General features: G+C 35.6%; 1 protein-coding gene and 1 long non-coding RNA gene across 2 annotated transcripts; one reads left to right on the forward strand and one right to left on the reverse strand.

The window, feature by feature from the left end:
* Positions 1 to 674: 674 nt before the first annotated feature.
* Positions 675 to 14,445, reverse strand: LOC107591803 (sodium-coupled neutral amino acid transporter 5-like). Its single transcript, XM_016281062.1, has 16 exons — positions 14,305 to 14,445; positions 9,465 to 9,598; positions 8,483 to 8,567; positions 8,098 to 8,213; positions 5,723 to 5,796; positions 5,514 to 5,606; positions 5,275 to 5,356; positions 3,454 to 3,536; positions 2,728 to 2,786; positions 2,508 to 2,636; positions 2,338 to 2,417; positions 2,146 to 2,246; positions 1,880 to 1,995; positions 1,632 to 1,776; positions 1,441 to 1,544; positions 675 to 1,360 (listed from the first exon to the last, which is right to left on the reverse strand). Exons 2-16 carry the CDS (start codon positions 9,527 to 9,529, stop codon positions 1,259 to 1,261), a joined length of 1,434 nt encoding a protein of 477 aa, XP_016136548.1. The 5' UTR covers positions 9,530 to 9,598; positions 14,305 to 14,445; the 3' UTR covers positions 675 to 1,258.
* A 6,766-nt stretch (positions 14,446 to 21,211) lies between these two features.
* Positions 21,212 to 22,436, forward strand: LOC107591804 (uncharacterized). Its single transcript, XR_001609911.1, has 2 exons — positions 21,212 to 21,329; positions 21,448 to 22,436. It is a non-coding gene; the product is annotated as an uncharacterized lncRNA (long non-coding RNA).
* Positions 22,437 to 25,517: the final 3,081 nt, after the last annotated feature.

The following is a 25,517-nucleotide window of genomic DNA, read 5'->3' on the forward strand; positions in this document are numbered from 1 at the left end:
CTTTCAATTGTATTATTCAAGCCTAGAGAGAGCAATGTGTTCAACAATAAATACATGTATTTCTGAACATTAATCTGTGGGATGCTTGAATTGTTTCCATTCATTTAACGTCAGGCACTTTGAAAAAAAAAATCTTTGGGAAAATGTGAATCAATTTAAATTTAAATCTGTTAATAAGCTTCCCACTAACTATTGATCTGTTAAGTATTATGTTTCATTTTTGCTCAGCGTTCAGGTCCATTCTGTGCAGAAAAAGAGTAGAATATGTTCCCAGAATATGTACACAGATGTACAACAATTAATAGAAAGTTTCTTCCATTTCACACACAATATGTAGACTATACAAAATACAAAACAAGACTATACAAAATATGCATACATGTTGACATTTATGATAAAGTTGTAATGTCCAACAGGAAACAATTTTAGTCCTGGTCCATGTAAACCCACAGATACTGATGAGGTGTAACAGAGATGGACATATTATAGTATGACCACAGAAGCATTTCAGTAAACTTGTTGATAGTGAATTCTGCAGGCCCATCAATGCTGCGTTATGCTGTAGTGACCATTCACATGAAATTATCAACATCATTCATTATTGTCCGGCCCATGTCTGGAGTGGAATTTCACTGATATATATATATATATATATATATATATATATACACATACATTTTCATCATTTTCAAACTTAAAATCAACAAGCTTTTATTTTAGCATGTTGCCGGCAAGTAGCCTATATAGGCTAAATGCGCTGCTGCATGAAGAGCATTAGTGAAGGAAATGTCACAGTTTTGCATTGTGCTTTGAAAACGGCAGTGGATAGCCTCGATTTATGCTTTCAGTTCAAATAGAAATCTCATACAGTATTGCAGTTTGTATATCTAGAACAGCTGTCAACCATGTCGGTATGCAAATGAGCGGTCTGAACTTATTTACACAGCGCAGATTTTATTTTGGTCCCACATGCACACCTGCGTACCACATATGTGCACCCCTGTTTATAAAATATTTTCAAAATGTTCTTAGAGCATCATTACCCTAATGTGTCAAGACAATATGTTACCTCTCTTTTTTGCATTCATCTTGAATTTAGGTAATTAGCCACTTTATTTTGGACATACTGAAATTAAGGAGTTCTATTAATCGATCAAAGTAAATTAAACTGAACCTGTTTCAGAGGTTTCAGGTTCAGGAGTTTGGGTTCTGTATTAGATTTTGGTCTTTTAAGTATTGTAATCCAGTTGTAGCTCTTTCAGTGGCCACCCGACGTCTTCTTTCCGTTGACCCACTCTATTATGATGAACGTAATGCTCATAATCATGAAGATGAAACCCAGTGTCACAAACACAATCGCCTGGAAAACATAAAAGAATGTGAGAAAAAAAAGAAGCCATAGATCTGTAAGAGTGAACTTACATTCTGTCTGATTCTCACCTGGATTTTTGGCCAAGATTTCAACGGCTCCTGTGCTTCAGGGACGATGCAAATGTAGAATATTCCCGGAAGAATGAAAATGAGGCTGGGAGCAGATGTGGCACCTAAAACAAAAATTATTCAGGTCAATTCCGCATTTTAATTACAGTAATGTGACCATTAAAATTCTCTACGTGGCAGATCTGACTTACCGATGAAGCCAAAGATGTCACGAATGTTGGGCACGAAGATGACGAGCAGGTTGACAAAGAAGAGGACGCACACAGCGATGGAGATGTGATGCATCCAGTGGAAAGGCTTATCAGGGAAAAGAAGCTGCAAGACGGCACGACGAATCTGGAGAAAAACAAGGCACTGTCAACACTCAACCAGCACGATTAAGAGGAATTATATCCAAGCAATAACTAATGAGCCAGGAAAACCAGGAAAATGAAAGTACCGGGAAGAGGACCACTGGAACGGTCAGCGTCACTGCTATCAGCACAGCCAGCCGAACACACAGCATCAGGGTGTCTTTTTTACTGTACATCTTCAGAAGCTCTGAATCCACCTTTCCTAGACACATAGCGATTGTTAAAACATTTTCAAATATAACAAACCTTGAAATGTTGGTACTTTGATTATTATTTACCATGGTACTTTGTAAATGCCATAGTTCTAGGACTAGGTGTAGGTATTTTTGTTTGTTTGTGAAGTTTCGCTTACCATAGAAGGTGAGGTAGCCAAAGATGGCAGTCAGCAGATACATGACAAACATGGCCAAAATAGAGATATTAGCAACATTTTGCATGCGTTTCTTGTTTGGACTGAAATGAGGAGACAAAAAAACAATATCAATGCATAAAAAATGATTTTTAAAGCCGATGTGAATGAACAAAAGTGCAATTCCAGTCTTACTTTTTGAGTTCTGTGTAAATGGGCAACACTTCAGGGTGACACACAAAAGCAAATGCCATAATGGGAATGGTAAAAGCAGTCTATGATGAATAAAAAAAAAAATGAAGTTAACTGATTAATTCACTGCACTTAAGCAAAAAGGACACTGATTTGCAGTTTATATCTCTAACCTGTGGGTTGATGGTTATAAATTTGGCTTCACACGTGTCATCGGTAGAGTTGTATATGCTTTCAGTGACACCAGTTTCATTATAGCTGTGTTCTAAAGAACACTCTGTGACAAACTTCTTGTAGATAACCTTAGAAACAATGGAGAGATGCTTTTCTTTGTCACCACTACATAACAGTCATTATTAATACTGTATGTAGGTGGATGGAGAGTGGACTTACAGATATGAGGAAGAAGACCATGCAGCTGAGAGAGAAACCACTGGTGTAGCCCAGATACCCTAAAATAAATGCATAAATACATGATAAATGCATGTATCTATTCATGCCATACCAATTTTAATAATTTTTCAAGCTCAACTGGTAGATACTGATACAATGTATTGCTTTAATAAGGCTTTCACTACACCACACCGGAACTTTTTCGCCCTTATGCGAAATTGATTTTAAAAGCGTCGTTTGTGACACTCAACATAGATCTTTAGTGCAGATCAGAATGAGCTTTATGAGCTTTAGTGCCAGGTGTTTACACATACGAGGAATTTGTTTTCGTGACAGAAGCTTCCACAGTGTAACAGAATGACAGTGACAGAACAAAAAAACACAGATAATTAAAAATAGAACAAGTAAATAAGGAATAAAAATATATAAATTGACAGTTGTATGTGCAGGTATATTACAATAGACAGTTTTTGTATGTACTGGTACTGAATATTATGTGCAAATTTGAGGTGTAGACTGAGTATGTGTGTTAGATAAATAAGTGTATGAGTGAATAAACTGTGTGTTCCACAGTTATTGTTAAGTATTCATGAGATGGATGGCCTGAGGGAAGAAACTGAGATGTGTAAATGTTTGATTGTGATTATTATGAAATATAATGGAATGAGAAATGACAGAGGGGGAAAACAAAATGAAAGAATGAAAGGAAAGGAGGCAGGAACCTACCAAGTCGTTTCATAAGCGCCAGGGGAAGAATGACGGTGACACTAACGATAATGATGAGACACCTCCCATCAACAAACCAGTCACTGACAAAGAGAAGTAAATGTTTCACACAACATATCATGTCAGAAGGAGTGATATGATTATGAAGAGCAGTCAGAATGGACACTTCTCTAGCCACGCACAGAGAGTTATTAATGAAATGAAAATGAAATACAGTGAGGTTCAAAGTCTGAGTCTATTTAGAATTCAAGAGGGATCCATATTGTGCTTCAATGGAAGCAAACAACTAACCTTTGATACAAAGGATTTCACATGCTCAGTGCCACAAATTTGCTTATTTGATTAGTGACCTTAAAATAGTACATAATCTATAGTGCAATAGTTATCATTCATTTTACATCATGTTTATTGGTTTCATCTTTTTCAGAATCTTAAAACTTTTACAGTTTTTGAACCCCACTATATTCAGCGCATCAGTACTATGTTCTGGTACTCACGTTGAGTTATCTGGCAGTTCCATAAGACCCTGAATAATATGAGGTAACTCTATCTTCACAATGAACAGGTAACTGGACATTGCTGTTGGATCAAATGAAGAAGCATTAGTGCATCTGTATTCAGTGCTCATATTGCTTTAAGTAGTTATCCCTGAATTTGATTTATCAGCTGTGATGTCTTTTTGACATTGTGAGTACTGTGACTACTGAAATGTATACAGTAAAACGTTTAATTTTACCTCCAATGTTGTGCAGTGTTATAATGCATGCTGCTAAGATTTTCCCAGGTGGACCAAATGCACGGTACCCGAGCTGTTCATATGCACGGATGCCTAAACATACAGACAAACATAATAGAAAGTTCAGAAGAAAGTCAAGGTGCATTTTTAACATAGCGTGTGATGCTATCAGGATTGTCTTATGAGATAAAAGAGATAATGTTTCTCACCAACCACTCCTGCAGTCTTCAGAAGCAGATGGATGGAGTAGGCAGAGAGAACAGTGATGGATATCAACAGGATTCTGCAAACAGTTTACACAAATAATGAAACTAGATAAACGACAACAGCAAAAAGCAAATTCCCATGTGGAATGCAAGGATAATTCACCAAAAAAAAAAAATCTTAATTTAATCAGCCTCATGTTGTTCCAAACCTGTATGTCTTTCTGTCTTCAGTGGAGAACAAAGAATATGTTTTTGAATAAAGTTTTTTTTACCATCCACAGAAAGTCAAAGGGGTACAAAACAACACTGGATCCCACTGTCTTTCGTTGTATAGAGAAATTTTTTTAAAAATATAAATTATATTTTTAAAATATCTTTTTTATGTTCCACAGAAGAAAGTCATGTTTGAAACAACATGAGGGTGAGTAAATGTTGATAGAATTTACATTTTTGGTGACTTTAAAATATAATTTTAATCTTGCTCTTTTAGTTTTACAGATTGTCAGACTCATTAGCCAGTCATTTGTCTTTCAGAGGTGCTAATATAATCACGATTAAGCGGCACAAACTGCAGTTTGATCAGGGATATTATCACCAGTCGACAAGGAGATGACAGAGCAGACACAAATCTAACCTCTAATCTCATTAATGACGCATTAGACAAGCTGAGAGTGTATTTCTTTGGAGTACAACTTACAACAACACTGTCACACACACACACACACACACACACAAAAAGTCTCGATAGTAAAGGTATACAAAATAACCATACATTACGTGTTCTATGAGTTAACACTTCCCCCTAGTATCTATTTGCATATTATTACAGTTTTGAACCCCACTATATTCAGCGCATCAGTACTATGTTCTGGTACTCACGTTGAGTTATCTGGCAGTTCCATAAGACCCTGAATAATATGAGGTAACTCTATCTTCACAATGAACAGGTAACTGGACATTGCTGTTGGATCAAATGAAGAAGCATTAGTGCATCTGTATTCAGTGCTCATATTGCTTTAAGTAGTTATCCCTGAATTTGATTTATCAGCTGTGATGTCTTTTTGACATTGTGAGTACTGTGACTACTGAAATGTATACAGTAAAACGTTTAATTTTACCTCCAATGTTGTGCAGTGTTATAATGCATGCTGCTAAGATTTTCCCAGGTGGACCAAATGCACGGTACCCGAGCTGTTCATATGCACGGATGCCTAAACATACAGACAAACATAATAGAAAGTTCAGAAGAAAGTCAAGGTGCATTTTTAACATAGCGTGTGATGCTATCAGGATTGTCTTATGAGATAAAAGAGATAATGTTTCTCACCAACCACTCCTGCAGTCTTCAGAAGCAGATGGATGGAGTAGGCAGAGAGAACAGTGATGGATATCAACAGGATTCTGCAAACAGTTTACACAAATAATGAAACTAGATAAACGACAACAGCAAAAAGCAAATTCCCATGTGGAATGCAAGGATAATTCACCAAAAAAAAAAAATCTTAATTTAATCAGCCTCATGTTGTTCCAAACCTGTATGTCTTTCTGTCTTCAGTGGAGAACAAAGAATATGTTTTTGAATAAAGTTTTTACCATCCACAGAAAGTCAAAGGGGTACAAAACAACACTGGATCCCACTGTCTTTCGTTGTATAGAGAAATTTTTAAAAAAATATAAATTATATTTTTAAAATATCTTTTTTATGTTCCACAGAAGAAAGTCATGTTTGAAACAACATGAGGGTGAGTAAATGTTGATAGAATTTACATTTTTGGGTGACTTTAAAATATTATTTTAATCTTGCTCTTTTAGTTTTACAGATTGTCAGACTCATTAGCCAGTCATTTGTCTTTCAGAGGTGCTAATATAATCACGATTAAGCGGCACAAACTGCAGTTTGATCAGGGATATTATCACCAGTCGACAAGGAGATGACAGAGCAGACACAAATCAAACCTCTAATCTCATTAATGACGCATTAGACAAGCTGAGAGTGTATTTCTTTGGAGCACAACTTACAACAACACTGTCACACACACACACTCACAAAAAGTCTCGATAGTAAAGGTATACAAAATAACCATACATTACGTGTTCTATGAGTTAACACTTCCCCCTAGTATCTATTTGCATATTGCTGAAAGTTTTGATTGGCAGGAAGTTTTGTTGTGTTTTTTTTTAGCTGTTGAGATTGAAACTATACTAGCAAACTTTTTTCTTTTTTTTCTTCTCTCTCGCTCTCTCTTGTACAACAAGCTGCTTAAAAAGCCTAGTTGAGCTAGACAGACAAGACAAATATACAGACCGCCAGGCTTTGATTTGAGTACAGATCACAGCAGGCTATTAATAACCCTCTCAGGTCTGATCTGTGAGCTGTGCATGTGCAGGTGTCACATCATAGATGCACAGTTAAGTTCAAGCGCCCTACACAAATAAAACCCTGTCATTCTCAAGGATTAGCAAATGCATTTGTTCTATCAAGGAGCATAGTTCTATTTAGTTGTTGTTTTATACTATGTCTGATGTCAGAACTTGATCATTCATGCTAGCACTCGATTTGTAAGGAACATGGTACGTGGTATGGAGGCAGTGAAATTGAAAGAATGAATTTTTAGCACTGGGTTTGCCCGACTTGTCCTCACAGCGGCCTCTAAGTTACATGATACCTCAGCCAAGAAAAAGCATGCAAATATTTGAGGTTGTATTGACTTAGCATTTGTAAGGCTGGTTGTGACTGGCACGTGTTCGTGACAGAGGCACACTGGAGTATGGCTGGATATGCCTATACGGTTAAATGTAGATGGACACAAAGAAGCCTTAAAGGGATACTCCACCCCGAAAGGAAAATTTTGTCATTAATCACTTACTCCCATGTCGTTCCAAACCCCTAAAAGCTTTGTTCGTCTTCTTAACACAATTTAAGATATTTTGGATGAATACCGAGAGGCTTGTGACTGTCCGATTGACTGCCAAGTAAATTACACTGTCAAGGTCCAGAAAAGTATGCTTGTGGTCAGTGGTTATTCTCCAAAATGGCGCTACAGTGATGCGGAGAGACACAGAGGAGACGAATTGTTGAATAAAGTCGTTTTTTTGTTTGTTTTCTTCGCGTACAAAAAGTATTCTCGTCGCTTCATAACGTTACGATTGAAGCACTGATAGCAGATGGACTATTCTGACGATGTCTTTCATTCTTTTCTGGACCTTGACAGTGTAATTTACTTAGCAGTCAATCGGACAGTCACAAGCCTCCCGGTTTTCATCCAAAATATCTTAAATTATGTTCTGAAGACCAACAAAGCTTTTAGGGGTTTGGAACGACATGGAGGTAAGTGATTAATGACAAAATTTTCATTTTGGGGTGGAGTATCCCTTTAATGCTTGGTCAGGCCAAACCCAGACATGCATACCGAGCACATGCATTCCCTGCATACTAACTGAAGTTAATGAATAAAACGCAGCCAAATGCCAAAAAGAGACATTATTCCACTTAGAACCTGAAATGCTTTGTTTACATTTGTAACTATGGGCACATACCAGAAATTGCTCTTCAACTCAGCATTTACACACTGTACTTATTTGTTGATGACATAAAAGAAACACTAGAACTAATTTTTATAATTACACCTTCAATAACCTTTATTTTTATAGCACAAATCAACACAAATGCAAATGAATAATTGGAAGTGTAGTTTGACTTACACAAAAAGGATGATTCCGGTGTTGGCCATGGCGTAAGCCAGTCCCAGAATTCCACTGCCCATGATGGCATTACTGAGGTTGAAAATAGACATTCTGAAAGAAGTCTTTCCCTCGAACTGGAATAAAAGATGAATGGGGTATTAGTCATGAATTGTATATCTATTTATCTGAATAGGTTCTTTTAGCTTAAATGGTTGTTTCACATTTTCTGTGTATTAACTCCACAAGCAAGGAGTAGTTAGAAGTTATTCCTACTGTTATACATTATACTTGAATGTAATATGAAGTGTCTATATTTGTGAGTGTTTTACATCATTCTAATTAGTTTCACCCAGCCGTATACAGTAAGTGTTTGTGAAGTCAACTCTGAAATTTGGATACTCACATCTGTAAACTGAGTCTCTATCTTTCCATTGCTTTTATTGGGGAGGAAGTTATCCCCATCTGTCATGTTTTCAAGGGCATCAAATCTGTAATACAAGGAAAAGGAATATAGTTTTTTATGTAAAGTAACAATGACGTTTGAATTGCCCTGTTTTGAGTTCTGTTTCATCTGTCTTGTATAGGAAATGTTTTGAGAAAATGCAGGAAATTACATATTAGCTACTGAATCACTTTTTGACCATTTAGCAGGTGAGGACCCTTAATATATAAGACTTATTTGTAATTGCATTAATGCAACAGGTTTGTGAATGTTGTATTAATAAATGCCTTAAAAACAGGGGTCTCAAACTCAAATGACCTAGTGGTTAACCAGGGGGCAAACTAAACAGCTGCAACAAATACAAGTGTTTTTACAACAGTCAATATGGCGCCGTGTTTTTATCATTAAAAAACATCATAAAAAAAAAAGTTAATTGTTCATAAAGCTGAAATAAAATAAAATATTAGATGAAAATATGTATAATAAGTTTAAGTACTAAAATTAACTGATATAAAACTAAAACAGAAATTAAAACTATATATTTAAATTATATTTTATTTATAAAAATGACTACAGCACATAAAATTACGTTAAAATTAAAATGAAACCGAAAATCTAAAGTTAAAAGCTCATTTAAAATATTAATAAAAATATAATAGTATATGAATAATACTAAAAAACAATCATATGTAACAATCATATGAGATAACATTATTGGCCAAACATAAATGCGAGTGAAAATTGATCTGAGGTTTGATTTAATGATAGTCCATTAACACCTGAGTTAGTTGAATTTGAAGTTGAATATCCAACATACTTTCAAACCAAGCTTTGCTTAAAGCAGCAAAGGTTACAAACTAAATGATAAGATGTCGTGTAAAATTTGTGAAGATAATTCATGATAATAATTGAGTTAATTTCTTGTGTTGGTGTGGAAACGTACCCATTCTCTGGAATTCTGTTAGGGCTGAGATCATGGTGGCCGTTTGACGTTTTCTGTAGTTCCATTTTAGACTGTACAACACTTAATGTCCTCCAAAGAACACTGTCTGTAAGGTTAAGCTATGTAAACACAATCTGAAACACAGAAAAAGGTTCTGGGATAAATTATCATTTTACTGACAACTGAAATTATTGTAAAACGTGAATGCTTTGTTGAAAAAAGTCCAAAGTGAAAATGTCTAAAATTTGGAAAATAAATTGCAGATACATGCTCAAATCTGCTTGAGCAGTGAGATCGGTGACAATCACTTGCTACATTTCTCTTACTAATGTGCAACAGGAGCATAACCTTCACATAAATATCAAGGACGAGGAGAAGGCAGGGAAAAAGTAATGGTAAAAAGTTTACTGCATGCAAAAAAACATCTAATGGAAAGATTAGCCTTGATATAAAACAACTGTGAGTGTCTGTGTGCATATTTCCCCCCTTCATCATCATATTCAGGCTGGTTGGATAGTGGTGGGCAGTATTCTGAAGCTCTAGTGTTTTTAAAGCATGATTATTGTACAGTAAACAAAGTAAAAATACACTATAATTTTAATATGTGGGAGGTGCAATTACATGCAGGTTAACTCTACTAGAGTAGTAACCTAAAAACTAAATATATATTCCGATCTTCCCAGAGTGTTTTATTGAAGGTCAGATGTGTATAAATATAAAGATATGGCAGAAATAAGAAGAGTGTCATGCTATTGCAAATTCAGCTGACTGTTTTCACACAGGTTTCCTGTACAGGATTGCCATTGGTCAGGTGAATGATATCTCTGGCTCCAAAGTCTTGCTTTTGCTTAAGCTATTGTAGCTGCGTTAGCTGGTCAGGATGCTCAACCAGGAGGTCAAGGTTTTACTGGTTAGCATGGCCCTATGCTAACAGCTTTCTCCAAGTATTACAAGCCTCTTTGACTTAAACAAACAGAGCAATGTTTTCATAGTGAGAAACCTTGCAAAAGTCTCTAAGTGTAGCTACGTGTCCTGAGGTTAAAGAGTCTTCACTCATTTGTTTGTTTCTGTGTTGCCTTAGTGAAGCTGTCCAGCTTGTGTGAGCAGACATTCAGAAAGTCTAGCAGACTACTTTCAGAGCTCACCTGTGTGCTGCTGAGACGGGGGAGGGGATGAGATTAACTCCTGTGTAGAGGAGTGAACATGTGTCTGTGTTTAGGAAGGCCCTGGCACAAGTCCACCATCTTAACACTCTTGTATATATTAAAAATAGTAAATCTGTAGAGTTTTCTATGTATGATGTACATTTATACATGAACACATATTATTATATGGCAGAAAAAGACATTCGGGCATTAGAGCACTGAAGAATGGTCAGGGCTTGTGTGAAAATGTTTAATAATTTGGGGGGATTGTTTAATATGGGTGGGCTATAAAATTGGATAAGGGCTTATAAAGTATGTGGGAGAAGCCAGGGGATTGTGGATAAGTGTACATGTTTTTCTATTCCGGTTGTGACTTAAACCTGAATACATACCGACTCATGGGGACTTGTGTCACCATGGGGACCTAAATTGAGGTCTCCATGGTGAAACAAGCTTATAAATCATACAGAATTCGTTTTTTTGATAATGTAAAAATGTAGAATGTTTTCTGTGAGGGGTAGGTTTAGGTGTAGGGTTGGTATATAGGGCAGAATATACAGTGTAGAATATACGGTTTGCACAGTATAAAAACCATAACACCAATGGAGAGTCCCCACAAGGATACTAATTCAGACACGTGTGTGTGTGTTGTGGTAAGTAATGAGATTAGAAGATCAGGGCTTTTTTAAGGTTACCTGAATGCACTTGTTCTGCAAAGCAGGGGAGAGAGGGGTGATTTGATCCTGTGGGGAAGTTGAGCCACCCCTTGTTTCTAGACAACCTTGAACAAAATTGGTGATATGACCTCAAATATATGAAGAGTTAACCATTTTATTAACCATGTGATGGAGAGAAGCCCATGGAATAATTGGTAACTACATTTAGGTGAAAAAACAAGTTTTTGCTGTTCAAAGTGATTTTTGTATGTTGAAGGACTCGTGCTTCTTGTGTCTGCACAATTACAGACAAATCTGAAAAAAATATCACACATCTGTTTGTGCTTTAGGAAGTTATAATATGATGCTATAATGTTAGAATGATGTTCTAACTCTAAACTGCTAGATGATGCAAGTTTGTTAAAATAGTAGGAGTGGGGTCATTTGAGCCGAAAGTCCAGGGGTAAGTTGAGCCAGTGGTTTACCCCTTCTTATGATTATAAAGTATTATTTTACATGATATTTCATTCATGTTAGACCAAACATTTTTGATTATGTTCTTTGTTTTGAACTTGATTTTGTTCTGAAGGCTCACACATAGATTTTAAGAAGTCATTTTTATTGAATTTCTCTCCCTTTGATATAGCATGAGGTGAAAATGTTCAGTTTTACTTCAGCATAATCAATGGCACAGTTTAACTCCATGTGGCTCAACTTACCCTCTTCCTAGGTTTAATTTACCCCACACTGCGGGCAAGTTGAGCCAAGAGACCACTTTTTTTTTGGAAAGCCATATTTTGAAAGCAGTTTATTTTAGATCCAAAGTGATTATTCCCAATGAAGCACCACATCCTGAAATTTATGTACATATTTAAGTTGGACCCATTACTGTCATGTGCTCGCTTTAAACACACTATAAGTAAAAACTGTCTCAACTCACCCCGCTCTCCCCTATAATTTCCTGATTCATAAAGTCATGCATATCTAAAGAAAGTGGGACATTTTTCCTTGAGTCAAAAATTATTTTAATCTTTAATAATACAGTTTGCTTTTAAGCTATTCCTTATCTTCTATGTTGGCTATTAAGAGACAATTTATCTAAAATGAAAACAAAAAAGTATAAACAAATTTTCTTTCTGTAAATGCCCAGTTAATTGGAAAGGGACAAGGGACATCTACATAAACATTGTCTTGGCCTATATTAGACAGCCCCTAATTATGTATTAATTAATTACTTTATTTTACATTTTCTGTAAGCACCTCACTATTTGTTGAAAAAAAAATATCTCATTAGTCTTTATTATATAATAGGCTATTTGCTATAAAATATTTGACAGATGAAAATCATGAACCATGTCAGATGATAAATATTTGGCTGGCCAAATGTAAGCATGGGTTTGGCTGGAATTGAAATGATATTTATCAAAGTATTGTTGACTTTGTTTTATTTACTGTTGCTAATGCAAGTTCAATGTTTTGTTTAAATTTTTTTCTTTTTAAACTTAATAGCATACAAGAATGCATTAGTAAAAAAAAAGTATAATCACAATGATTGTCACGTCTAACATGAAAACAGTATATAATATTCAGTAATGCTTCATGTTGTCATGTACTGTTTATTGTGGTTTCAAGGAGATGCATGACGCAGACTTACCAAATACAGATACTGTAATAAATGCTAGGAATCTTCACAGAGACCACATACAGTAGCACAAGACATAATCCTGATTCATGTACTGTAAATTCATTTAAGGACGGCAAAAGTCTATGTTTATATATATATATTAAAGAAAACAAAGGCAAAGTATGAGAGACAGTAATTCACACACACACACACACACACACTCAAGGGATTATGCCAGTGTTTGCAGACATGTGGCCATTTGGCCTCAAGTGTTTACTTTTAGCTATAATAAAAAGATCGATATTAAAAATGTTGTGTGATTATCATCATCAAACAGGATGTTCTCACACAAAGACAGAAACTAACTTATATGACTATAGTTAGTCACACACGTGGCTCTCACTCACAGCAAGCTGTAGTTGTATTGCCTTGTGGGTAAAACAAAGATTTACACAGGAATCAAAACACTAGATGTTATAAAGTCTAATGGTCTATACTTATTATATGGGAGGAAACATCATCTATTGTTATTTTCTGGCAACTTGCCGAAGAAGACGTCACATCCTGAGAAATTCAGTTGAACAATATCAGTGATCCAGCTCAAGATACACTTTGTGATATCTCACAAGAACAGACTCTTCAAGAAATACCTCTATCAGCATTCACTGAAGTGGTATAACCGGTCACAAAGTACCATTACGTATTACGTACGTATTTTAAAGCAGTAAAGTGGCTTTTGAAGCTCGGAATTTATAAAAAATGAAACTGCTACAGAAATTCACTGCATAGTGGAAACGTGGTGGATTATCGAATACTCAACCTTATTCCATCACTTCAACCTCAATTCACCCCACATCCTGTCTATATCACACGTGCATCTTACAAAAATGTAGTTTGTGTGTGAGTATTTGAGTATAAGAGTGAGAAAATGCTCAGTGATGAATATCCCAATTTATAATCCATATCAACCATGAGTGCCATTGTAAACAAGGAATATTCAAATGTAAGTTTATTCTTAGCCAAATGAAAGAATCTAGATATACGCATCAGATTCTGTACAATAGCAGCCATTACAATTATATGAGAAATGCATAATATACATTAATTCTACTATGATTAAATGGAGAAACTGTTTAAAGATTCATGTGAACCTATATACAATTGTGTGATTGTTCTCTGAACTGCTTCTGTTGTGAATTATTGCTGCTTTCGGTTATAGATGCCATGTGCCACATGGTCTCTCTACTTCCTTCTCAGAGAAGATCTCATGAACGGTGCTAACAATAAATCTAGAAACAAATGATTTATTAACTAGTGACTCTATATAAAGAAACCATTAGACAGCTGTCGCCTGTGTTGTTTTTATACTGACTTTCTGTTGAGAGAATATTTGAGAGATAATGTAGTTTTCTTACCTTCTGACTCTTTAATTAAAAATCTTCAATGTAGGCAACAAATAGATCTTCCAGAATATATATAGAAAAAAATGATGGTTTGATACTCCTAGATGGTTCTTGAGTAGGTCATCTAGTACAGACAGATGGAGTGAAAGGGAGAGAGAGAGAGCTTAAAAGACTGAAAAGTGGAAGCATCTAGTACGGGAAGTTTTAAGCCTCTACTTCAACTCTAAAAAAGAGCGGGACTTCCAGTTTGTCCCGCCTTCTCAAGTCAGATAACTATGCTCTGAATCTCATATCTCTTTTTTTCCCTTTGTGTGTACATACCTACAATAGCTATATAGTTCGAGGACAATATTATCCCAAGAAGTGAGCTAAATCTGATAAAACCTCATTATGAAGATGTTTGATTCTTGATTGGGAGAAAAAAATGGGTCAAAGTTTGGGTTAGTTTTATAGACTATGATAGTTTTATAGACTATGAAAACAAAGTATGAAAAAGTATACCAACATTCAGTTAAAAATATTAAAGCCATGTTAAGAATAAGAAGCATGCGTCTAATAATGTAATTTGTCATTGTGTGTGTGTGTGTGTGTGTGTGTGTGTGTGTGTGTGTGTGTATTAAGGTGGTCGAGAAGTACAAAACAAATCACAATTCTGAAAACAAAATAACAAATTACAAACGCAAATGCAAATGAACAATTCAGAAAACACAACAACAATTCAGAAAACATTATAACAAGTCAAAAAACACAATGACAAATCTGATAACAAATTAACAAGTCAGAAAACACAATGACATATCAGACAAGTCGGAAGAGGTAGGTATAGTTTGAGACAGCGCCATTGGTTTGAGAATAGATTACTTACCGCTGACTGGACGAGACATCTGTCAATCAAGTTATACAGGAAGAACAGCAGACTAGCGGTAGAAAGTTCGGAGATGCTATTAAAGTAGCTCAGTTTAAATGTATTGTATTAATTGCCCTTACTATGGAATAATATGCATACATTTACAACACTATACTCTGTATTATTTTACCTTTGAATCAGAATACAAAAAACTAGTTTTTTTTATTTATGGAAAATACTTTTTTTCTTTTCTTTTTTCTTTATTGAATCACTCAAATTCAACACTTTACAGTAACCAGGGGGTGAACACAAAGAAAAAGAGATACAAAATTACAATGAAATAAAGAGAAATGAAAAAAAAATCAATAAATCAATAAATAAATTACATAAAAACATGGAAATGTTTACCTACATTAATACACTTAACAGCTTTCTTGTTTATCAAATTGTAAATAGATTTTAGGTATTGTTTAACTTCTGATTTCAAAATGAGAAACAATGGTTTATAATGACCGTACTTGCATTTATGTATACTAAACTTTGCCAGCAAAAGTAATAAATGAATCAAGTAATATTCCTTATGGAATGACATATCGTAAGTGAAAAAAACAAATAAAACATTTTCAAAACAAAGTTGAAAGCTGGGCATGATATGATCTCTAACAAATGAGCAGAAATCTGACCAAAAACGCTATTGCGAGAGTGTTTCTAATACAGCGTCTGGGACTGACGTAAATTTGACATAGTTCTCTCTTCTGACTGCCGTTATCAGTATCTCTCTCATTTTTTTCTTCTTTTTATAAGTCGTGAAAATACTATTGTGGATTTTTCTTTTGCTATTTGAGCAAATGGGGATGCAAAAAAAATGAAATGATGAAATGAAGAAAAATAGTTTTCAGTAGGGCACTTAATTAAATAAAGGCTGACAACATTTATTTAATTTTAGAAATGACATTTTAGACGACAGAAAGGGGACTTTTGTTTTGTTCTCTTTCCACTCAAGCACAAACCCGGAAGAAGGAAATTATGTCCGTTGTCGTCTACTAGCGCAAGTCAGTTTGAGGTCGAGTGGAAGGTAAGCAAACAAGTTTTATTTCAAACTAACACATAGTTTACAAGTAAGTAGTTTTGTTTTTGGTAGTTGTTCATACTTTGCCAAAGTCGCTTGAGCTCTTATTAGAAATTAAGCAGGATTTCGGTCGTTTCACACTTTGATACGAGAGCAGATGAGTCTGAACAGACAGTTAGCGGCTGCTGCTAGCAGACTGACAGTCTTACACTACTGAGAGTAGTTCTTGATTTTTTCTTTTCATACATCTTTTTAGGCCTGTAATTACTAGAATTATAATGACTTATTAGCCTTGTTTTTGCTTATTAAAATTGCGTAAATGCTAAATAAACAAACCCACTGAAAACATGAGTTTGCACTGACAAACATTAGTGCGTGTTGTTTACAGTGTTTGTTTGCTTTTTCCTTTTGCTTTTTTTTTTTTTGGGCTGACGTGTTTCTCCATGATGGACTTTATTAGTATTAAGTGTTGTTCAACAGATGACATGTTTATGTCATTATGACTTTCGTTCTGATTTTCGTTGTCAACTTTGTTTCATTTCGATTTATTAATCACACGATTTGTTCAGAGTAAAATTCCCCTTGCTGTCTGCAAATTCTTCTTTCCAGACCTCAGTCTCAGAGACATCAGCTGTGGAAATTGAGTCAGAAGACAAATATAGCGTTTGTTTGAGTTTCCAAGCAGAGTAAAGTAAATTTACGTATTTAACGCTTGTTTTGGCCACGGCGCAACAAAGGGCCAGTCAGACTTTACAGGCGTGGAAGATTGAGTGTTAAAGGACTATGGCTTGCAGTGTAAATGTTGTAGATAAACATTAAATCTCACAATGGTTTTTGTGTTGTGTCAGTAAGTAAAGGACAAGAAAAAAAACGTTTTTTTTTTTCGCGATCTCGCCGTGCTTTTAAAGTAGAAATGATTTCTCTTTGCTCCTGGATTAAACTTTGTCAAAAGTTATCAACCATTCAGAATAGATCCACGCCTGACCGATAAAAATCCAGAAATGCACCAGAAAGTCTTTCAACAATTAAAGATGGAACTTTAATTTCTTTACAATGTAAGTTTATGCTAGAAATGTTTTGGAATGGGATATTTGTCTGATTTGTACATATAAATATCCTAGTCTGCCTAACTGCATCACTACATTGTACAGTCATTACAGGTCAAAGCCATCTGATGTTCCATTTATCTAAATAAATAGGCCTAGCATACTGTATATGGCTCTTAAATCACTGCTTTTAAAAATTCAGTGTTGTCGTATTTTGAATACCTCAGACTGAATTGAGGTCATTTGTTTTATAATTTTATTACTGACCCTGTACTTGTCTTTTTTTTTTGTAAATTAAATTCAGTTTTAAATCAAATTTGAAATCAAGCTTCCTTGTGCTGTAAGCTTTTGCTACAAAGTTACCCTATTTTAAAGACAATAGGGCCCAAATGTTTAAGACTGAGATTTTTGTAATGGTAATTGATCAATATTTATATGTATGTAAATAAAAGCCTATATAAAATCTGTTCATCATATAAAGCGAATGTGTCTTTTTAGAAGACTTGGATTAAACCAATTTCAAAGCTTGAAAAAAATGAGTGCCTTGAAAAAATGGATGGACAAAAAAAATTAAAATATCTATATGGCAGTATACAGTATGTGGTAGTTTTGCCAATGGTATTGAAAATGATTATACATCATGAAATCAAAAATAACCCTATTTACTTTTTTAGTGCACATTACTAGTCTTGTGGCGAACAATTGAACCATGCAAGTCAATACACTGGAAAAAAAATTGTCTGCTGTCGCTTCCGCTCTGGAATGGCGTTCTGGCTCTGATGACGTCAGTTTGACGGCTTCGGGAGAATCCTCTTGTTAAGTCAAAGATGGAACTTTAATTTCTTTACAATGTAAGTTTATGCTAGAAATGTTTTGGAATGGGATATTTGTCTGATTTGTACATATAAATATCCTAGTCTGCCTAACTGCATCACTACATTGTACAGTCATTACAGGTCAAAGCCATCTAATGTTCCATTTATCTAAATAAATAGGCCTAACATACTGCATATGGCTCTTAAATCACTGCTTATACAAATTCAGTGTTGTCATATTTTGAATACCTCAAACTGAATTGGTCATTTGTTTAATAATTTTGTTTAGTAAATTCAATTCCGTTTGAAATCAACCCTCCTTGTGCTGTAAGCTTTTGCAACAAAGTTACTCTATTTTAAAGACACAAATACACAGAATGTGCAAATGTTTAAGACTGAGATTTTTGTAATGGTAATTGATCAATATTTATATGTATGTAAATAAAAGCCTATATAAAATCTGTTCATCATATAAAGCGAATGTGTCTTTTTAGAAGACTTGGATTAAACCAATTTCAAAGCTTGAAAAAATGAGTGCCTTGAAAAAATGGATGGACAAAAAAAATTAAAATATCTATATGGCAGTATACAGTATGTGGTAGTTTTGCCAATGGTATTGAAAATGATTATACATCATGAAATCAAAAATAACCCTATTTACTTTTTTAGTGCACATTACTAGTCTTGTGGCGAACAATTGAACCATGCAAGTCAATACACTGGAAAAAAAATTGTCTGCTGACAAGCAGATATTCTTAAAGGGGTCCTATTATGCTTTTTCACTTTTTGAATTTTAGTCAGTGTGTAGTGTGTATGTTTGGGCATAAAAAAGATCTACAAAGTTACAAATCTCAAAGTCCACTCCAAAGGGAGATTTTTAAAAATCCCTTTTCAAGAACTACAACGAACAGCTTGTTTGGACTACAGCGTGGTTTTCTGGGGTTTGTGATGTCACAAAGTGGCCCATTAGAATATCATTCAAATAAATCCCGCCTACAGAAATTCGAATGGTTGGGATGTGGGGAGGGGCGAGGTCGTGGTTAGAACGCTTGGTTGAGAAATCCTACAATGTGATTTTCTGGATTTTTTTCCCTCATTTTGTCTCTCATAGTTGAGGTATACCTATGATGAAAATTACAGGCCTCTCTCATCTTTTTAAGTGGGAGAACTTGCACAATTGGTGGCTGACTAAATACTTTTTTCCCCCACTGTATTGTGCAGTATATCTTGCCTATGTTGCCTTTCAGTTTGTATAAAAAGTAGTATGTGAAATGCAGTGGTGGAGGTAACGAACTACTCGCGTTACTGTAATTAAGTAGTTTTTTCGGTTACTTGTACTTTTTTGAGTATATTTTTAAAGCTGCACTTTTACTTGTACTTAAGTACAAAGATCTACAAAGTTACAAATCTCAAAGTCCACTCCAAAGGGAGATTTTTAAAAATCCCTTTTCAAGAACTACAACGAACAGCTTGTTTGGACTACAGCGTGGTTTTCTGGGGTTTGTGATGTCACAAAGTGGCCCATTAGAATATCATTCAAATAAATCCCGCCTACAGAAATTCGAATGGTTGGGATGTGGGGAGGGGCGAGGTCGTGGTTAGAACGCTTGGTTGAGTGCATCAGACAAGAAGACGAGGAAGGAGAAGTGCTGCTGTAGCCTCAAGTTTTTGCTAAAAGACGGAGCAGTTCCCACTTTGTCGGGACAATCTGCTGTATCTGCATCACAGCCTGTAAGTGTGCTGCTTTATTTGTTGTTGTGTGTGTTATTTACGTTTCAAAGTATAAGTTGAATGCCGTTTCTGCGAAGTAATACATATTACCTTTGCACTTATCTGTACATAGTAAATGCAGTTGTTTTTAAGCAGTTGTTGACATCCTATCTAAAACGTGATTTAGCCAAAAAACAACAACAATAAAGTTACCACTCTAATATGTCTTGCAATGTCCGTGCGTGCAAAGGTTCTGGGCGATCCTCTTGTTTAATATTCTCGGGGTCTGAATCCGGCTCAAATTGATATGGCAATATTGACGCCATCCTTAACTAAACCAGAGCAGACGGAACTTGCTGCTTTGGCAAGGGGCGGGGCAGTACTGAAACACCGTCTAAGCTGATCGCCAATCACAACGCACTGGGATAGCTAACCAGTCACAACACATTTCGTTTTTCGGAAGGCGGGTCTTCATCAAACCCGGAACTAATTGAGCCGTTTGTGCCAGGCTGGGGAGAAAGGTATTGTAATAACGTAAATTATGTGAAAATGAATGCGTTTTTCGAACCACCAAGCGTGAGAGCATGTTCTAGTACACCCCCAAAACAAAATCAAGACTTTGTAAAAGAGCATAATAGGACCCCTTTAACCTCTCCTATCCAACCGTGAATCTGCTATGAGCATTCCGTTTCACTTGGAAATACATCACAACACTGAAGTCAGTTGCAACTTCCCGTTCACGGGTACTTTGATACTGATATTTTTCAAGGTATTGAAGTTAGAAATTCCTGTATCATGACCACTAATTCACGTATTTTGTCAATAAGATAAAAGTGGGTTTTGTTTAAAGTAGCCATTATCCACATAGATCTTTGATATGAATATTTTTTGGTAATTCATTAATTATCTCTGGCTAAAAAGTAACTAGTAATACTAATACTCTGTGTAGTCTTTGAGTGGAGTACTTTGCACTTTTACTTACGTACTGTTTTGACACCAGTACGTTTATTTGTAATTGAGTATTATTTCAGCAATGTAACAGTACTTGTACTTAAATACAAATTTTCAGTACTCTTTCCACCACTGGTGAAATGTGAGGCATCATTGCATTATAAATATTTCAACAAATGATCTATCTTAATTGGTCAAATGATCTTGTCACATTGCATGTTTAATTCAGCAAGTGGTATCCAGTTATCATCCAGGAAATAGTTTTTATTAATTCATTTATTTATGTATCCAGTTTTGTTCAAAAATGACTTGTCTTGTCAAATAAGAATGTAAAAACATGTTGTAACTTTGGGGCTTGTATTACTTCTGGTTCATTCATCATACTACAAGTAGAGCACATTTTGAAAGAAGTCTCTTATCACCAAGGCTGCCATTACTCCAGTCTTCAGTATCACATGATCCTTCAGAAATCATTCTAATATGCACCCCCCCCCCTTCATCCAGGGAGAGACCAGCAGCTATTCCAATTGAGATCAAAAGCATTGACGACACTTCCAACTTTGACGAGTTTCCTGATTCAGACATCCTCCAGCCTTCAGGTGTGTTTTCAGTTATTTGTAATACTTACTAAAATACATGACTTTTTTTGGGGGGGGGGGGGGGGTTGTAATGTATTTCAAAAAACATTACTTAATCTCTCTCTCTTTCTCTCTAAAGCCCCTCCTGTGTCCAACCACACTGAAGCTGATCTGAAGAGTAAAGACTGGGTGTTCATCAACTACACCTACAAGCGCTTTGAGGGGCTGACTGCACGAGGAGGCATCCCATCATACATGAAAACTGGGAAGAGATAGGCTTCAATAGGACTCAATAGGTTGTTTTTCCACAAGGAGACATTCTCCATCGCTCCTCCTAGCATCTGAAGGATCCTGCATCATCCATTTCCTTTTTTGACTCACTCAACCATGATTCATTTATGGATGTGGACTCCACCCGCACTCAATCCATAGAAAGACACGTTCAGAGTCTTATCTAAGGGCTTCTTTTCCTCGAACACCCTGACTGTGCTCGTTTTATCCCTGAGCTTTTCCGTTTTTCCTTCTTACACTGACACTGGCAAAAAGGGCTTGAAGGGCTGGTTAGACTTCCTGCAACCATAATTGATTTTAATTGCATTAGCAAAGGTGGATCATTGATTTACTGCTTCCAAGAACTAGCATTTGTGGTAGAAGCCCTGTCTCAGCCTTTTTCTTGTCCACATCTACTGTACACATCTTAAAGACTGAAACCTTCCCTTTTATTAAATAAGATGGTTGTTTTGAAAATCCATACTTCTAAAGACTTCACTTTTCTCCTCTGTTTTTGAAAATGTTTTCTTGTTACGCTCACCATCCAAGATCTCAGCGACAATGGCAAAACACGGGGCTTCGTAGTCAGTCTGATCTGAATGTTATTCATACAAACCCCCAGAGCTGTAGATGTTGCCTTACATTCGGATCCTTCTTATACCAGCAGAAACATCATGAATGCATTTGCCAGTCAAATCAAATTGTTCATTAACATAACATTGAAATTTCACCAGCTGATGTCAAAGACCAAGCAAACTCTACGGACCAGCGTTTGTTTATTATTTAATGGGTAGTTTCAGCCACCGACTGATTCAAAATTTGCTTGGTGCTAATGCTGTTCTTTTTTTAATCTTTTTTTTTTTTTTAATAAAGGGGCTCATTGCTGATGTTTGGGGAATAAAGGCAAAAAATTTTTTGCATCTTGATGAGAATAACAACACTATTCAGGGATTTGAATTTGATTGAGTCTTCCATTTTAATATGGGACGAAATGTTCAATGCAAATTGTTTTATATTACCAAAGAGGCACCACTTTTCATCTGCTTTATGGGCTTGACTCTCAATGTTGTTTGGATGTGGATGCTTTGGCTTTTATACAGCATTAATTAGCAAGATTACTTTGTCTTAAGCCGTTAATATATAAACTTGTAGCAAAATATTCATTCCAATATGGTTCCAATCAGTCTGCATTATTGGAAGTTGCTTTTATCAGCATGTTGCTTGTGATGGCTGACTTTGTTAAAAAAAAAAAACACAGATTCCAGACAGTGAATGACTGAGTCATATTTCTACAATCAGGACCCATATGTCTTCTTTCTGTGACCAAATTGAATGTATCTTGAAGATTAAAAGAGGCTTCTAGAAGTTGCATTCATATAGGATTGGCTGCCCAGGAATGATATGAGATTGGCCTAAATGCTTGAGTGAATGATTTGGCGACTAGGTTTTATGTTACACTGCATGACAAAGGGTTCATATGTGGAATTGCTTGTTAGATGTCAAGCTGAGCAGCTGTTGTACACCGTATACTGCTAGAGAAATATTATCTCAAATAACATATCATTTGTAGCATTCTGGGATACAGTAATATGGAACGTAGATTGTGAAATCGTGATTGAATGGTGCATTTTTTTTATCCTTCGAGCAATATGTGACCGACTTTGGTCTGGATTTGTATTATTATTGTTCTTTTTTTAATATATAATAGTCATGGCTGGAGATTTTCATGCTGTCTGTGAGTCGGCCTGATGCATGTTTTTGTGTGCTGGACAAGTCAAAGAGCTTTGAATGAGATGGAGAATTTGTATTTTGATTTTCGTTGTGCTGCTTTTATTTGTTTCGTTTATTCAAGTATCATTGAATGGGAATATGTGAGGGTGATTTCATGGTTATCGCTTATGAATGATAGCTTAATGGAATTATACACCGTCTACAAGAAGCAGATCACAGGCTGAGATGTTTTGTATCTTTTGTTGCTGTCTCTCACATGCTGAAAATGATCATGAAACCAGCGTGTCAATGAGAGTGTCTGTTTTAAAATCTTGCTTGCATTATTGTCCTAAAGTGAGGACTTTCTCTTTGAATGAGGAAAAAGGATCTTCTTTTTTTCTTGAAGATTAACAATGCACCTTTTTCTAGTTGTAATGTCTTGTATATTTAAAACACACACATTTTTCGAGATGTTAAATACACACTGAATGACTGTTCTGTTGTTTGCCTGTGAGAGTTTGTAATTCTTTCTGCAGCTTTTTCACCTAACCAGATGTAGACTAGTCTTAAGACTTTTGGGGTCTATATTTACTTGCCTAGAGCTAAAGAAATAATTACACCAATGTGTATAAAGGAGTTTATTCACACTGCCGCTAATGCTCACAAACTGTCCATGTGGGAGATCTCGGATTTTTTGCTGATAATCCAGATCTCAAATGCAGTGCTGATGGAGGAACAGCATTCCTACTTCTGAATGGTATTGAACATGGCCCCAGTTTTCCCTGATGTCACGTTCTGCTGTGGGAGGTGGACGTTTGTCCTCTCTCTGCCTTAAGTTTGAGTTGTAGAGATTTTTCCTGTGCTCACAGAGCACCTTTCACTGGTTTATTTGTCTGATAGAGAGTTTGTTTTTGAGTGGGCACACTTTGACCTGTTAAATGTCCTGAATAAATTACCAGTTCATTTAAATGAGTGTGAGGCTCTTCTGTTCCACCTACATAGGAAAATTTTAGCCGACAGTTATAGCATAATTCTCTTTTAAGCACACGTTTTCCCACCTTAATTCAAGCGCATGCGATAGACTCAACTGTTGAACAGAAGTTCAATATGACGTTATAAATAAGAATGCAGAAACAAATCTTTAAAAGGTTCAGGTTTTTTTTCTTTCCATCTTTTGAGCACACCAACAAAGGTAAGACTCACATATACTTGTTTCTGAATGATAATTAAAAATAGCAAATGTATACATTTCTTCCTAATAAATGCAAAATGCTAGTTTTGGAACATAAAAATGGAGGTGTGCTAAAGATATGTGTATGAAAATAATTACTTAAAACAAAAAAATCACTAATAAATAAATCTGAATAATGTATTTATTAATTTAATCCAAATAAATTTATAAAATGAATAATTTATGAACTTTATTCAGATATGCTAAGGTATGTGTATAAAAACAAGAAATATTTAAATAAATAAAAATTTTACAAAATGTGATTTATTTAAATAATTTGAACAATGTATTAATAAACATGTGATATTATAAATTCTCATTTTCAGTATCTTCTGACAGTTTTTGCTGATCGCTGCTCCTTTTCTGTATCAAAAGTCACAATGGCTCATTCAGCACTTTGGCTGGTATTGTTGTACTGGACACTCCTGCACTCCCCAAGCAGGTGTAACAATTTAAAGGGGTCCTATTATGCTCTTTTACAAAGTCTTGATTTTGTTTTGGGGGTGCACTAGAACAGGCTCTCATACTAGGTTGTTCGAAAAACACATTATTTTTCACATATTTTACATTATTACAACACCTCTCTCCCCAGTCTGGCATGAACGGCTCGAATAGTTCCTGTATCAAATGAAGGCCCGCCTTCTGAAATACGAAATGTGCTGTGATTGGTTAGCTGGGCCAGTGTGTTTTGTGATTGGCAGCACTCGGCGCCTGGTCGGGAAATGTCATGCCTCTTACCATAGCCGCCTGCGTGCTTCAGTGTAAGTGTTGCGTCAAAATCAAATAAATTTGAGCGCAATTTAAACCCAGATGATTGTAACCACTCTAAATTCGTCTGTCTTGGGAAAGCTAGTGCGTCTCCAACATATAACACTCATTGCCTTCTCTAGTGCAGCTCAACCAGGTCTCGTCCCATTCGTCGGTATTTGTGATATCACAAATCCCAGAAAATATGCGTTGTAGTCCAAACGAGTCGTTCGTTGTAGTTTTTGAAAAGT

This window comes from Sinocyclocheilus grahami, unplaced genomic scaffold, assembly GCF_001515645.1.
Source record: "Sinocyclocheilus grahami isolate Dianchi unplaced genomic scaffold, SAMN03320097.WGS_v1.1 scaffold146.1, whole genome shotgun sequence".
NCBI classification, from domain to species: Eukaryota; Metazoa; Chordata; class Actinopteri; order Cypriniformes; family Cyprinidae; genus Sinocyclocheilus; species Sinocyclocheilus grahami.

Bases quoted from the DNA above. Each gene is read 5' to 3' on its own strand.
- LOC107591803 (XM_016281062.1), bottom strand. From the start codon at position 9,529: ATGGAACTACAGAAAACGTCAAACGGCCACCATGATCTCAGCCCTAAC. The intron at 5,797-8,097 runs GTAAGTCAAACT...AACTGTTTGCAG, and splicing joins ACCGGAATCATCCTTTTTGT to AATCCTGTTGATATCCATCA. The intron at 1,545-1,631 runs GTAAGTCAGATC...TTTTTGTTTTAG, and splicing joins TGACATCTTTGGCTTCATCG to GTGCCACATCTGCTCCCAGC.